This window comes from Heteronotia binoei, chromosome 1, assembly GCF_032191835.1.
Source record: "Heteronotia binoei isolate CCM8104 ecotype False Entrance Well chromosome 1, APGP_CSIRO_Hbin_v1, whole genome shotgun sequence".
Classification (NCBI taxonomy): domain Eukaryota; kingdom Metazoa; phylum Chordata; class Lepidosauria; order Squamata; family Gekkonidae; genus Heteronotia; species Heteronotia binoei.
In genome coordinates, this window is record NC_083223.1 from 156,259,702 (window position 1) to 156,275,585 (window position 15,884).

A 15,884-nucleotide genomic window follows, 5' to 3' on the forward strand; every position below is an offset into this window, starting at 1 on the left:
TTTGGACCAGTGGTAAATTCTCCATTTATTTCCACCATCTGATTCCTTCTGAATCCCTGGCTCAGTTATTCTTAATGCTGTTAGGCTCTATCTAGTCTACTGTTTGCATGGTAAAAGTAATTACTTCCTTGGTTTTATACTTACCTTCTTAATAAATACACATGCTGCTTCCTCATTTTTATACAATTATCATGAGTCAATTACAATTACCATGGGTAAATATCTGCCCTATCATATACTGGTATCTCTTTCAGTTGCTTCTATATTGGCTAGCAAGGAAACTGAACCGAGAAAGCCTACAATTTTGCTTTTGTGTTTAAAGGCAGGTAGGATCTTTGGGAACTAAAACAGCATGTGCAATGTACACCAAACCCAAAAGATATTTTCCTGTATATCTTTGAAGTGAAACCATTGACCTTCATACTGCTTTCTTTCTGACCCATATCCTGACAATTTTTCTATGGCTCTAGGAGTCAGTCTAAAAATTTAGGAGCCAGACTCATTTTCCAGCGTTCAGGGGCTTATATTTTAATGACCATATTTTCTCAGTGTTGCTACCATAAAACCTAATCCTAAACTCCTCACAGTTTCCCATGGTTTTATTAATGCTATGACAAAAATGGTGCAGTACAGTAATAAATATCAAGTAACCACGGATTCAGGTGGGTAGACTGGTTGGTCTGAAGCAATAGAACAAAAATTGAGCCCAGTGGCACCTTTAAGACCAACTGTGGGCATAAGCATCTGTCTGTATGCACAGAATTCATCAGATACACTAATATCTGATGAAGTATGAATGCAACACAAAAGCTTATACCCAGACTCAAACTTTATTTTATCAGGTAACCATGTTTATCATTACCACATAACAAGATAACATTTAACCCTGACCTAACTTCTCCCTAATTTCTCATAAGTTCATAGAATCATAGAGTTGTAAGGGACCTCCAGGGTCATCTAGTCCAACCCCTGCACAATGCAGGAAACTCACAAATACCTCCCCCTAAATTCAAAGGATCCTCATTGCTGTCACATGCCATCTAGTCTCTGTTTAAAAACTCCAAGGAAGGAGACCCCATGTTGTGTCTTGAACATAAGCTGTTATACCGCATGGCGATCGCTACAGAGGCGACCCGTGGGTCCCTGGATGTAGCTCGCCAGACGCCCCGCCCATCAAGATCTGTGGCGGGAAGTTTGACTGACCAAGACTGGACTGGTCAGATGAGGGGGCAATTCCGGGTAATGTATATAAGCGGGACCCGGCCCGCGTGCTCTCTCTCTTGTGATGTGCTACTGAATAAACCATGTTGCCTTCCAAACCGTCTCGGTTTCAAGTACATTACAGTGGCGATGAGGATGGGATCCTAGCCAGCCCGCTCTAGAGGGGCTTTGCGGATCCAGTCGGAGACGAAGAAGGCAAACCGTTTGGAGACTGATATGCCCGCCGCCGCAGCCACCATGGCAAACCAGAGCGGAACCACGGGCTGTCTCGAAGAGTTCAACCCTGCTACTCTGGAGAGGTGGGAGACCTACAAGGAGTGGGTCGAGTGCTACCTTCGAGCGAACAGGATAACGGAGGATAGCCTAAAGAGAGACGTCCTCCTGAGTGTCTGCGGAGAGGCCACGTTCGAGATCTCCAAGGGTCTCTCGGCCCCCGCGAGGATCACGGAGAAGACGTACGAGGAGATAGTCATCCTCCTCACCGGGCACTTCTTGCCCCAACCCTCACTCATCACACGCCGGTTCCTCTTCCACAAGAGGGACCAAGAGGCGGGAGAGATGGCAGCAGACTACCTGGCTGCTCTCTGCCAAATCGTGGGCAACTGTAGCTTCGATAAGCTAGAGGAGACCCTGAGGGACCGTTTTGCCTGGGGCCTGAGGGACGAAAGACTGCAACAAAAGCTCTTCGCGAGGGAAGAGCTCACCCTACCGAGCACCTTCAATGAGGCTGTTTCGTTCGAGCGGACCATGAAAACTTTCCCCAACACGAGGGCCGAAGCCATCCATCAGGAAGAGATGGGCCCAAGCCAACCTGATGAGGAGGAGGCGCACCAGCTACGCTGCCAAACAGGGGTGGGTCTACGAGCGACCCAACGACCCCAAGTGACTGAGAGACCAGCTGCCACCAAGTGTGCCAGCTGCAGAGACCAACACGAGCGAAGGGACTGCCCTACCGCAACGTGGTCTGTAGGAGCTGCGGCAAGATGGGCCACATTGCGAGGGCTTGCCGGGCCAAGGCCACCCGCCGCCGCCAGTCTACCAACCAGGAATCGACCGGGGATTACTCGACCGCCTTGACCAGCGTGCAGGTAATGAACTTACCCGACGATACCCCCCAAAAGGTCAAGGTCTTGGTCAGGATCAAGGGCAAACTCTGCCTGATGGAACTGGACTCGGGTTCCTCCATCTCCATAATATCGGAGGAATCCTTAAGGAAGCTGTGCCCACGTGGCCGGCCCAGGCTGCGACCGGCATGCTTCATGCTACGGGACTTTCAAAAAAACCCTATTCAGATCCTGGGATGGGCAACGGTGGGGGTGGAGTATAACAGGTTTTGGGAAAAACTCAACATACTAGTGGTTAAATGGCAGCTCACCACCTTGTTGGGCCTGGCCTGGTTCCAGCTGCTGGGAATAAAGATCGTGGGGGTGCAGCAGCTGGGGATGCGGGGATTCGAAAACATGTGCAGGGAGTTCCCAGAGATGTTTGATGGGGCCCTGGGGTGCTATAAGGGCCCTCCCATATCCTTACCCCTCGATCCCCACATGTGACCCTTAAGGCTGAAGGCCAGGCGGGTTCCGTTCGCTCTGAAGCCTAAAATTGAAGCAGAGCTAGACCGCCTCAAAGCCCAGGGAGTGCTGGAACCCGTTTCCTATGCCGCATGGGAAACCCCGATAGTTACCCCGGTGAAGCTGAACGGGAAGGTGCGCATATCTGCCGATTATAAGTGCACCATTAACAAGGCACTACAAGATAACCCCTACCCTGTTCCAGTAATCAGCCACGTTCTGGCAGCATTAGTGGGGTCCAAAATCTTTGGGAAACTGGACTTGGCCCATACCAGCAGCTGCCCGTGGACACCGCGACGGCAGAAGCACAGACCATAGTAACCCACAGGGGGGCGTTTAAGGTACAACGGTTGCAGTTTGGGGTGAGTGTGGCCACGGGGGTGTTTCAGAGCCTGATGGATTCTCTCCTCAAAGGGATCCCCGGGGTGCAACCATTTTTTGACGACGTTTTGATCGCCGCACAGGACGCAGAGGAGTTTAGCAAGCAGCTGTGAGAAGTACTCCGCCGTTTCCAAAATGCCGGTTTGAAGGTCAAGCGAGAAAAATTTTCCCTTGGGGTAACGAGGGTAGAGTTCTTGGGGTTTGCAGTAGACGCGGCGGGGATCCACCCGACACCAGACAAAACTAAGGCCATTGTGGAAGCCCCCACCACCACGGGCAAGGCGGAGCTACAAAGTTTCTTGGGGTTATTACATTTTTACCATTCGTTCCTACCCCACAAAGCCGCCATAGCAGAACCCCTCCACAGGCTCCTTGACAAAAATTCCGTGTGGGTCTGGGGAAAGAAGCAGGATGCCGCCTTCCAGGCAGTCAAGGGGCTGCTCGTATCTAACAATGTGCTCCACCATTTCAATGAAAGCCTACCGGTGATCTTAGCATGCGGTGCGTCACCGTACGGGGTGGGCGCCGTCCTGGGACACCAACTCCCGGATGGGAGGGAGGGAGGTTCCGGTAGCCTACTACTCGAGGACCCTGACCCCAGTGGAGCGAAACTATGCCCAGATAGATAAAGAGGCCTTAGCGATCGTGGCAGGGGTGCATAAGTTTAATGACTACCTGTAAGGGAGACGTTTTACCATAGCCACGGACCACAAACCGCTCCTGGGCCTCCTTGCCCCAGACTGCCAAACGCCACAGATTCTATCGCAGCGTGTTTTGCAGTGGAATAAGTTCCTCAACTCCTACACATATGCCCTGGTCCACCGGCCAGGCAAGGCGATGGGACACGCAGACGCTCTCAGTCACCTACCGCTGCCCTCCACAGACCCTGACCCGGCCCCAGCCCACCATGTGATGCTCATCAAAACGCTATCGGAGAGACCCCTACACGCAGCAGAGGTAGCGAAAGCCACGGGGCGCGACAAAATACTTGCACGGGTTCTCAACTGGGTGGTGAGGGGATGGCCAGAGGGAAAACAGGGCGAAGAGTTCAGGGCATACACAACATGCAAGGAAGAACTATCCTCCCACAAGGGATGTCTTTTATGGGGGAGCAGGGTGGTGGTTCCCCCCCCCCCGCTGCGGAGACAAGTGCTGGAAGCCCTTCATGAAACTCATCCAGGGATTGTACGGATGAAGGCCTTAGCACGCAGCTATGTATGGTGGCCGGGGATGGACGAAGAGATAGAGGGGTGGGTCCGGAGTTGCAAAGCATGCCAGGAGTCCTGACCCGAACCACCCAGCGCCCCCACACAATGCTGGGAAGCACACAGGAAGCTGTGGTCTAGGCTACACATTGACTTTGCGGGGCCCTTTCAGGGCCAAATATTCTTCATCCTGGTGGATGCGTACACCAAGTGGCTGGAAGTTATTCCGGTAGCTTCAACCTCAACAGCGGCGATCAGGGCGTTACGCAGGGTCCTGAGCACGCACAGGATTCCAGACACCATCGTCTCTGATAATGGGACAGCCTTTACCTCCTGGGAATTCCGGGAGTTCTTGCAGAGATACCTAATACAGCACATACGGTCCGCCCCCTTCCATCCGGCCACCAACGGCCAAGCAGAGCGGATGGTGCGCACCACTAAAGAAGCCCTGGGCCATATCATGCAGGGGGACTGGGACCACCACCTAGCCGCCTTCCTATTCGATAATAAGATAACCCCCAACCCAGTAACCGGGGTCAGCGCAGCTGAGTTGTTAATGGGACGGAAGCTAATCACAAGATCAGATTGGCTGCACCCCGATCGGGCTACTGACATCCGCAGTTCCCCAGAGATCAGAGAAGCGGCCAGGGGGTTCTTCCCAGGGGATCCGGTGTACGCGAGGAACTACGCTAGTGGCCCCGAGTGGGTAGCGGGCCGGGTGCTATGAGTAATAGGGTCCCGCCATTACGACGTATCAACAGAGGGAGGCAGTATATTGCGGAGGCATATAGACCAAATGTGCCGCCGCACCTTGCCGGAAGAGCCGGCTGCAATACAGAGCAAGGAGGAACCCACGGCCACGCCCACGCCGAGAGCAGCCCCGCCCCCACCGACCGTTCTGGACGATCGGGCGGTAGAGCCACACTGAAGCAGGGGCGACTCCCCAAGAGTAGGGACACCTGACGAGCAGCAGGGCAAAGACAATCATAGGCAGGTGTTCCTCCCACGCGGGGAAACCGCCGCCACGGCAGCCGTGGCCCCGGCAGCACCTGTAACCGTTCCGACTCCACTAGTAACCCCAAGGAGGTTGACTAGGGAGCGCTCGGCCCCCGCTTACTTGCGGGATTATGTGTCCTGAGCTAGGGGGGGAGGAGTGTTGTGTCTTGAACATAAGCTGTTATACCGCATGGTGATTGCTACAGAGGCGACCCGTGGGTCCCCGGATGTAGCTCGCCAGACGCCCTGCCCATCAAGATCTGTGGCGGGAAGTTTGACTGATCAGGATTGGACTGGTCAGACGAGGGGGCAATTCCGGGGAATGTATATAAGCGGGACCCGGCCCGCGTGCTCTCTCTCTTGCGATGTGCTACTGAATAAACCATGTTGCCTTCCAAACCGTCTCGGTTTCAAGTACATTACACCCCACCACCTCCTGAGGAAGCTTGTCCCACTGAGGAACTGCTCTAACAGTCAGGAAGTTCTTCCTAATGTTGAGCCAGAAACTCTTTTGATTTAATTTCAACCCATTGGTTCTGGTCCTACCTTCTGGGGCCACAGAAAACAATTCCACACCATCCTCTAGATGACAGCCCTACAAGTACTTGAAGATGATGATCCTATCACCTCTCAGCCGCCTCCTCTCCAAGCTAAACATGCCAGCTCCTTCAACCGTTCTTCATAAGACTTGGTCTCCAGACCTCTCACCATTCCAGCTTGTCTATAACCTTCTTAAAATGTGGTGCCCAAAACTGAACACAATACTCCAGGTGAGGTCTTACCAGAGCAGAGTAAAGTGATACCATCACTTCAAACTATACTTCTGTTGATACACCCCAAAATTACATTCGCCTTTTTAGCCATTGCATCACACTGTTGACTCATGTTCAGTGTATGATCCACTAAGACCCCTAGATCCTTTTCGCACATACTACTGCCAAGACAAGTCTTCCCCATCCTATAACCATGCACTGGATTTTTCCTACCTAAATGCAGAACTTTACATTTATCACTGTTCACAGTTTACTGTTGCTTTAAAAAGTTCTGATTAATTGTGCATTGAATATTGGAGCTAGTTTAGAAAGCAATTGGTTAAGAAACAAATTCATCTACCACCACTGGTTTAAAGTTAGCATATAAAAAGGCAATGACAAGAAATTCATGCATATGCATTTCTTCATACAACAATATGTATTCTGATGTGAAACAAGTCTGTGCTCCTGAGGATCATAGAGAGACACATCACCACTGAAAACACTAAGTGCCACAATGACATTTCTGGGTACCATGTCAAACTGGCACCTGGGATTTGCTGAACTCTGTTTTTAAAGAGGGTAGATGGCCATCTGACAGTAATGAGGATCCTGTGAATTTAGGGGGCAGTATTTGTGAGTTTCCTGCATTGTGCAGGGGGTTGGATTAGATGACCCTGGAGGTCCTTCCAAATCTATGATTCTGTTCTAGCCAATTAAGGTAACTGTCAAATGGTTCAAACAGATCTTGTTTTCAAATTCTTCTACTACTGAGATGCTCCAGGAAAGAAAAACTACAAAACACACAAACCCAGTGATGGTTAGCCATGATATGGCAGCTGCACAGAATGAAAGTGTCTGCCTTCAAAAATATAAGCTTTTGTTCTAGGCATTTTCCTAAGCACTGTGGAAGTCACAGTCCAATCTTAAAACATGTTTACTTAGAAGTAAATCCGACTAATTTACTACCATATCAAGCCCTGAAAACACAGGAAGAAACCATCTAGAACAGGGGTGTCAAACTCATTTGTTCTATTGTGTTTACTGTTTACATAATCAGATATCGTTTTGTTTACTTATTACATTTTTATCCCCCCCACTGTCCAAGGAGCTCAATTGGCATGGAGAGTTCTCCTCTCTATTAGCTGCACAACACCACAATAAGGTAAATTAGGCTGAGAGAGAATGACTGACCCAAGATCACCCATTATGTTGCATGTCAAGTGACATTTTGAACCTAGGTCTTCCAGTCCTAGCCCAGTATTCTCAGCATTACACCACACTGGCTAGCTATTGGCCTGAAGGTATTAGACTGCTGGGCTGGGTCTGGGGATGCCAACGTTCAAATTCTTACTCTGCTTAAAAGCTCACTGACCTTGGGCCAGTCACAACTCTGTCAGCCTCCTTCCTCATAGGGTTGTTCTGAGGATAAAATAGAGCAGAAGAGAATAATATATGCCACCTTGAGTTCTGTGGAGGAAAGATAAGAAGAACATAAAAAGACAGACAGATTTCTGCTTTGTGTTGAGAGAGGTCTTCTAACTGTGTAATATGAAAAATCCTTCAGCCTCACTATGTCTTTTATTCTGAAAAGAATATCCCCAGCTGTCAGGTACTAGCAGCATTTTATGATTAATACGATAACTCACCTGGACCTATAATTTTGTGCTATATCACAGACTAGAAATAGCATTAAATTATGTGAATTAAACAATATGGTAAAGAGATGTGACAAAACAATATTTTTTGCTATTTCTGGACCTTCTTTTCTCTTACCTCGAAATTCTAGCCCCCTGAGCTGGAATGTGATCAGCCCATTTCCAATTTCAATCAAGTGAACAAAGGCATTCAAATAATCTGACGCCAAAATAAAGCAGTCTCCAGAACTATAGTTTCCCCAGCGTCCGAGAATCAAATCTCCACAAAGTGATTCCTGCAGAGATCTTGTCAAGTGCTCATAAAAGATGGAGTTGAGGTTGTTATCATCATTACCTAAAATCACAACATAGAAAAGGGAATGAAGAAAAAAATCACCAAGTAGAAGGTTCTGGAAAGAATTCTATTTTCTTTCTGCTTACTCAGGTGGAAACTTCCATTCAGATATTAGAATTCTCCTCCTGGTATTGCACATCAACATTAAATCCTAGCCCAGGTTAGCTCAATCTCATCAGATTTGGAAGCTAATCAGGGTCAGCCCTGGTTAGTATTTGGATGGGAAACCACCAAGGAAGTCCAAGGTCATTAAACAGAGGTGCAGGCAGTGACAAACCACCTCTGAACATCTCTTGCCTGGAGAACTTCACAGGATTGCCACAAGGTTGTTGTAACTCGATGGCAAAGCAAAAAACAAAAAAAACCAACCACCCACAAGAAAGAAATAATCCCCCTCTTCTCAGGGAACAATATCAGTATAGGATATTTCTCCTTAAAACTGGTAAATTAAAGTGATACAATACAAAGTATTTGAAATTCAATGGGATCATTTGCTACTTGACAGTTCTTTTATAAATACTATTGTATTTGCATAGAACATTTCCTCACAGTCAGAAAGTATTTTAACATGGAAATATGCTTTTTGAGGTATTAAATACCTTCAGTATTTTTATCAACAAACATTTGTACATTCTATACCTGCATCTTTTTCGATTTGAAATGCCAGTCTTGTATTTGAATGGTCCACTCGTTTCGTGCTGGAAATAAACAAATACGTACAGCTCATCTCTGTACCAGTACAGTATTCCAATTCCTGTTCTGACTTTATTTGAATATTGTTGTGCAATGTTCCTTTCTCATACAACCCATATCCTTTGAAGGGCATTCAGCTGTGTGCAGTAGCTAGATCCTTTGCTGCCTCATGTTATCAGTCATTAATCTAAAATATTAGATCCCCCTCAATCTACCCTGTGTCTAGCCAACACCTGTAATCATATATTTAAAAGTCATCTTAGGCTCAGTGGATTATGGTTGGAACTAACTGGGATCCTTCCCATTTGCTGCCCGTATAAAATGGTTCAGATTCTGTTCAAGGAAAAGAAATGGATTGCTTTTGATTTGACTTTGGGTTAAGTTTGATCAACGATGTTTTTGAAATGCTATTATAAAGATCAAAAACCGCATGCTTACTTCTGTTCTCAAAAAGAATACAACACATTAAAATATTTTAACATGGCAGACTTGAAACACTGTAATTCATAAACCTAGCTGGAAATTATTTTAAAATGCAAGAAATCCTTTCACACATTATACAGGGAATATCAAAGGCAGTCACTGAATCACATCCAGCCTTTGTTCCCTGATGAGGGATACAAGAGTTTGCAAATGTCTTTTCACACTTCATTTTTTTAGGAATATGTTTAAGATATCTCAGAATGAAATTAAAAAATGTGTGAAGAGGCTCATATAACAAGTTGTCAGGTTACCAACCTAATATTAAAATTCTGAATGGCAATTCATTTTCCTGCAAAGCAGGTCAAACAAGGCTGATCATAAAGGTGATGAATATGGTGATGTGGCCTTTTATGAATTAACTTCCCAATGAATAGTTCTAGAACAATATCAATCAGTACTTTAGATAAGTATGTTTATGAAGAGACAGAAGATACTTAAAATGGTATTTTATGACTGTTTAAGCCACATTATATTTTAAAATAATAACTTAAAATAGATACATAAATAATTTAAAATAATACAAAAAGAGAATTTAAGAATATCACAAAAATTAGGCTCTCTTAAGTTTACCCATTCTAACCTCCCTTTTCTTATTTCCTAATATCACATCACTGTTTTAAAATGAAGTGCAGATGAACTTCTTTACTGTTAAAGTTCAGGAAATTTGGAATAATTTAATTCAGGAATATCCATAAAGTCTATTTTGGATTTTAAAACCTCCAGACAATTATGGCAGCTGAACTGCTGCAACTTGTTAAAAGCTACAAAAATCTGTACAGTATTAAAATTCTAATATCCTGTATTCCAGACTCAGCTCCACATATACCCCTGGGCTTTCAGCTGTCAACTAAGATCTCTTTTTAAAAATGAACTTCTGGGACTACCAGGCAATTTCAGCTTTTCTCCAGTGGCTTCTTTCTTTAAATTTTGTTCTTACCACTCAGTGAGGGTGATAATTAGCTCAGTAATTGAATTTCTTCCTGAGTGGTGTTATTCCACACAAACGGAGTGCAGGTCCTTTGGCACTTGCCCTGAAGAGCATGTGAAAATTCATCAGCAAGGAATCAATTCCAAAAGACTCCACTAAATTTTTAAATGTCTTCACTACAACTATTACTTCTTTTTTTAAAATGCTTGTGAAGGCAAATGTAAGAGCTTGACATTTTATAACATGCATTATTTATTGGTATTTTATATTCTTATGGTATTGTATCTCTTTGATATGTTGCAGACTAAAATGTCTTGTCTTCCATAATGATTAAGCTCCCAAATCAGAAAAATGTTGCTGAACCAGATCCAAATTCAAGATAGTTACTAAAAGTAATATACCAGAATTGTCTAATACCACATGTGGAGGCCACGTGTTCAAAACAACTGTTTTATTATATCTTCATATATCCCAGGGATGATCTCAGGCTTTAAAAAGTAATCCCACAGCATATTCCTTATAATACTTCCCTCAGATTAAGATCTACCTTTTAGGGGAAAAGAAAGCAATTGTGAATGTGTAAAGCTAAACCCCACCCCCACCAAACGGAAGCTGGGAATTCAGAGGAACTAGCAGACTATGGTGATAGACTGTTACCAGAAAGCCCCCTGATGGCACAGTGTGTGTTCGCAGTGTGTACAGGGAAAGTGGTGGTTGGTAAAGAAAACTCCACACAAAACTCTCAAATGGAACACCCAATTGCCTATGAGAATACCTCTGCATTCACAGCAGCAGTGGCAGGGAAATGGAGAATCCTTGCTGTGTGGATGCAGCCTCTAATCTTTTCCAGCAAGTGCCTTTTTTTCTGTTTAGCTTTTGAGCTTGGGCTGCCTGCTCTTGTCCAGCTTGTGTAGGCTGTCTCCCTCTATATCTCTTTTTGCCTTCACCTTGCTACAATTTCAATCAATTTAAAAGGAATTGTAAGCATCTTTTAATTTGTCAGAGAACTAGTGAGCAATGAATCATGGATGTGCTTCCACTGAATTTTCATGAGTACTTTATTGGCCAACAGAAGAAAAAGTTAAAGAAGAAATTTAGTACCATTTAAAAGGAAACTGTCTGCATTTTTATAAAAAGAGCCTTGAATTACTGTCTTTCCACTTCCATAGTTCTCAATATTGTAAGATATGCTAAAAGTTGCTGGTTCTGTGTCAGTTCTGATTACTAACTGAAAATTCATGTTTTCATCCACTGTCCACTACACTCAGTCTGTATCTCCCAAGGTTCTCTACCACAGATTTAATATTTCTCATTCTTTAGCTTAATATTAAAAATTACTTCACTCATTCTTCAGTTAACACATGAATACTGTGACAGTTTCACTCTAAAACATTACTATAATTTCAAAGAAAATTACATTTTCACAGGTATTTCACAGTTAAGCAGAAGATTCTATGTATCAGAATACCAGTGCCTTTGCTTTTCCAAAATCTTAAACTGAAGTCTTTATTATTACTCCTTAGGAGAGTAGGAGAGTAAAATCAAAATGTAACTCAGTTAGGTAGCAAACTTACTTGAGTGGTGTTCAATTAAGGTTGAGAAGGGGAAGAATCAAATTCTGGTCTGAAATATTCGAATGAATTATTACATATTAAAATAATTGTCTAGAACATGATGATCAGGGCTTTTTGTAGAAAAAGCTGAGCAGGAGCTCATTTGCATATTAGGCCACACACCTGACACCAAGTCAGCCAGAACTGCATTCCTGTGCATTCCTGCTCAAAAAAAGCCCTGATGATAACTAAAATCATGATTTTTAAAAGCTGATTTTGAAGCATATGGGGAATCTGCTTACTATCAAATAGTGAGTGATATTTCTTAATAGAAAAGTATTTCAAAAACAAAAGCAAGTCAAGCAATATGGCACATGCAAGGTCACTGAAAGTGGTGGGGAGGACTAGGGGGGACAAAATTCAGGGGGCCCAAGTCAACTGGAGAGCCCCTTAAGTCAGCATCATGCTGCATCAAGCTGAATGTCCTCCAATGATTTTTCTTTTTATATAGACCTGGCTGCAGCCAGTAGGGGCGCAGGGAAGTCTGAGCAGAGTAAAAGGCATTCTGACTATAGGCTATACTTGTCTTTCTGCAAGACGGAACCAAACGGGTAGTTAGTGGATTCAGAAGAAGACGACAACATTGGATTTATATTCCGCCCTCCACTCAGAGTGGCTCACCATCTCCTTTACCTTCCTCCCCCACAACAGATACCCTGTGAGGTGGGTGGGGCTGAGAGGACTCTCACAGCAGCTGCCCTTTCAAGGACAACCTCTGCTAGAGCTATGGCTGACCCAAGGCCATTCCAGCAGGTGCAAATGGAAGAGTGGGGAATCAAACCCGGTTCTCCCAGATAAGAGTCCACACACTTAACCACTACACCAAACTGGATTCAGGTGGATGGGTAGCTGTGTTGAGTCTAGTGGCACCTTTAAGACCAATAAAGTTACCCAGAATTAAACTCTGTTGGTCTTAAAGGTGCCAATGGACTTTTTGTTCAGTAGTTAGTGTGTTGCAGCAAGATAAAACCTTTCCATTTCTTTCTCTTAATTTCTCTCCCTCTTTACCACTCTTTTCTCATTCATTTCTTTATGCCTCCACCTAATTATTCCATGTACCCCCATTTATTTTCAAGTTTCGTCCCTTCTCATCCCTATTCTACTTGCCAACAGAATGTGCTTAATAATAATACAGTAGGAAACTTTGTTAATATTATGAACAGAAGGGAGGGAGGTAATATTTCCCCATGACCTAACAAAGCAGTAAAAGGATGTTTCTTTCCCTTCCACACTTACATTTATGATAATAGCACTTTAATCTGTGTTACTGGTTATACACATAAAATAGAAGTTAGAACTTCCAGTTCAGGGCCAGGGTTATTATGATAATGATGATGATGATGATGTGATGAAAGAGCCAATAGCCCTTTGTAAAGTCTTTTTTGCTATATGACAAACAATGTAATCTTCTTAATGTCATTAAATATTAGATTTATACCAAACACCATACCCATTTTTCTCACCAACAGTGGACTGAAAACCATTGTTCTCCTGTCCTCCATTTTATCTCATAACAACTCTGAGAAGTAGCTCCAGCTGAGAATGTGTCACCCAGCATGATTGGGGATCTAAGTATTAGAGACACATGAGGTTGCTTAAAAGCTATCTTATTACATGTTACATGAAGATAGCCTGGTTCAGGGTGTTCTAATTCCCTTCATTTTTTGGCACTGCAACTTCCATCAACATTCTGGTGTTGGTGGCCAGTTTTCAGAAAGGCATGGAAACATCCTGGCCTGAGGAGACAATGGGTGTATGTGGCAGCAAAGTCGACATCTGGGTTTAATGAAATCTCTGCTCAAATTAGATGTTGTATTCTTGTGGGCAAGGAGTTGTTTAATATTGGGGGCTATCTGGGTGCAAGAAAAAGCTTGCCCGCCAGAACTTGTGAAAGACAGCTGTCCTTATCCAGTTGGGGTTGTAAGTTGCTAATGAGGCACTGAACTGTTTTGAGTTCAGAGCTGTATGTGACAACCAATGGCATTTTATGTAATGTAATGTAATGTAAAATTTTATTTATACCCCGCCCTCCCCCGCCAGAGCAGGCTCAGGGCGGCTTACAACATTTAAAACGAACAATACAATAGTAAAACATTAAGAACACATTAAAACCAATCAGTGATTAAAACATTCCTAGACTAACAGTGGCGGTAAGCATTATTAATTTAGCAGTAAACATTGGTACCATCATTAATGAACGCCTGTTTGAAGAGGGCGGTCTTGCAGGCCCTGCGGAACTGATCTAAGTTCCGCAGGGCCCGCACCTCCTCTGGGAGCTGGTTCCAGAGTTGTGGGGCTGCGGCGGAAAAGGCCCGAGTGCGGGTGCTTTGCAGTTTTACTTCTTTCGGCCCAGGGATATTCAGTTTATTTTTGCCTACTGACCTCAGTGCTCTCTGGGGCTCATATGGGGAGAGACGGTCCCTCAGGTAGGTCGGTCCTTGGCCATATAGGGCTTTAAAGGTTATGACCAGCACTTTGTACCGGATCCGGTATACAATCGGCAGCCAGTGCAGTCCGCGCAGCCCAGGCCGTATATGCCTCCATCTTGGAAGACCAAGTAGTAGCCTGGCTGCTGCATTCTGCACTAGCTGCAGTTCCCGGGTCCGGTATAGAGGCAGCCCCATGTAGAGAGCGTTACAGTAGTCCAGTCTTGAGGTGACCGTCGCATGGATCGCCATCGCTAGGTCCTGCCGCTCTAGGAAAGGGGCCAACTGCCTCGCCCGCCTCAGATGAAAGAATGCTGACTTGGCAGTGGCTGTTATCTGGGCCTCCATTGATAATGAAGGCTCCAGTAAAACACCCAGGCTCTTCACCCGTTGCGCCGTCTTCAGTGGCGCCCCGTCAAAGGCCGGGAGAGATATTTCCTTCCCCAGAGTGCCACGACCCACCTGGAGAACCTCTGTCTTCGCTGGGTTCAACTTCAGCCCGCTCAGTCTGAGCCACGTTGCAACAGCCTGCAAAGCCCGGTCCAGGTTCCCCGGGGCGGAGGCGGGCCGGCCGTCCATTAGTAGATAGAGCTGGGTGTCATCTGCATATTGATGGCAACCCAGCCCAAATCTCCGGGCAATCTGGGCGAGGGGGCGCATATAGATGTTGAATAACATCGGGGAGAGAACTGCTCCCTGGGGCACCCCACAATCTAGTGTGCGCCTCTGGGATCGCTCACCCCCAATTGCCACCCTCTGTCCCCGACCCATGAGGAAGGAGGAAAGCCATTGTAAGGCCAGCCCCTCTACCCCTATGTCGGCGAGGCGGTGAATCAGCAGCTGATGGTCGACTGTATCAAATGCAGCCGACAGGTCTAGTAACATCAGTATTGCCACACCGCCTCGATCCAGTTGCCGCTGGAGGTCATCCACCAAGGCGACCAGGACCGTCTCCGTCCCATGGCCCGGCCGGAAGCCAGACTGGCATGGGTCTAAGACAGAAGCGTCATCTAGAAATCTCTGTAGCTGCAACGCCACTGCCCTCTCGATGATTTTACCTAAAAATGGTAGTTTGCCAATTCGGCCGGGTCTGCTGTAGATTTTTTCAAGAGGGGGCGGACCAAGGCCTCTTTCAGAGGCGTTGGAAAATGCCCCTCTAAGAGGGATCTTGGCAAGAGGGATCTCTGGCAAGATTTAATCAGCCAAGAGGGGCACGGGTCCAGATCACATGTTGTCGGGCGAGCAGCAGAGAGAATTCCATCAACTTCTTCCAGGCTGAGCGGGTCGAAGTGATCCAGTGTCAAATCTGAAGACAGGCGCGGAGCCTCAGATTCACTTACTGTATCTAATGTGATAGGCAGGTCCTGGCGGAGCGACGAGATTTTATCTGCAAAATATTTCGCAAATGCCTCACAGCCTATCTCTAATTCTCTAATATTTGGTTTGCCTTGTGGCAATGCTATAAGATCTCCAATTACCCTAAATAATTGTGCCGGGCGCGATTTTGCAGATGCAATCTTGGCTGCAAAGTATTCTTTCTTTGCAGCCTTGACTGCCATCTCATAAGACCTCATAAGCGTTCTATAGGATGTTCTCGTCGCTTCGTCTCGAGTATGCCTCCACCGT

The 15,884-nt window shown here is 45.7% G+C and overlaps 1 protein-coding gene across 1 annotated transcript in view; it reads right to left on the reverse strand.

Annotated features, from left to right (window-relative positions):
• The window catches only part of PCNX2 (pecanex 2), a 293,389-nt gene that overhangs the window by 67,826 nt on the left and 209,679 nt on the right, over positions 1-15,884 (reverse strand). Inside the window, exons 24-25 of the mRNA XM_060242977.1 lie at positions 8,755-8,813; positions 7,900-8,115 (exon numbers count right to left, since the gene is read on the reverse strand). Of these exons, the coding sequence (XP_060098960.1) occupies positions 7,900-8,115; positions 8,755-8,813 (275 nt within the window). The remainder of the gene's footprint in view (positions 1-7,899; positions 8,116-8,754; positions 8,814-15,884) is intronic.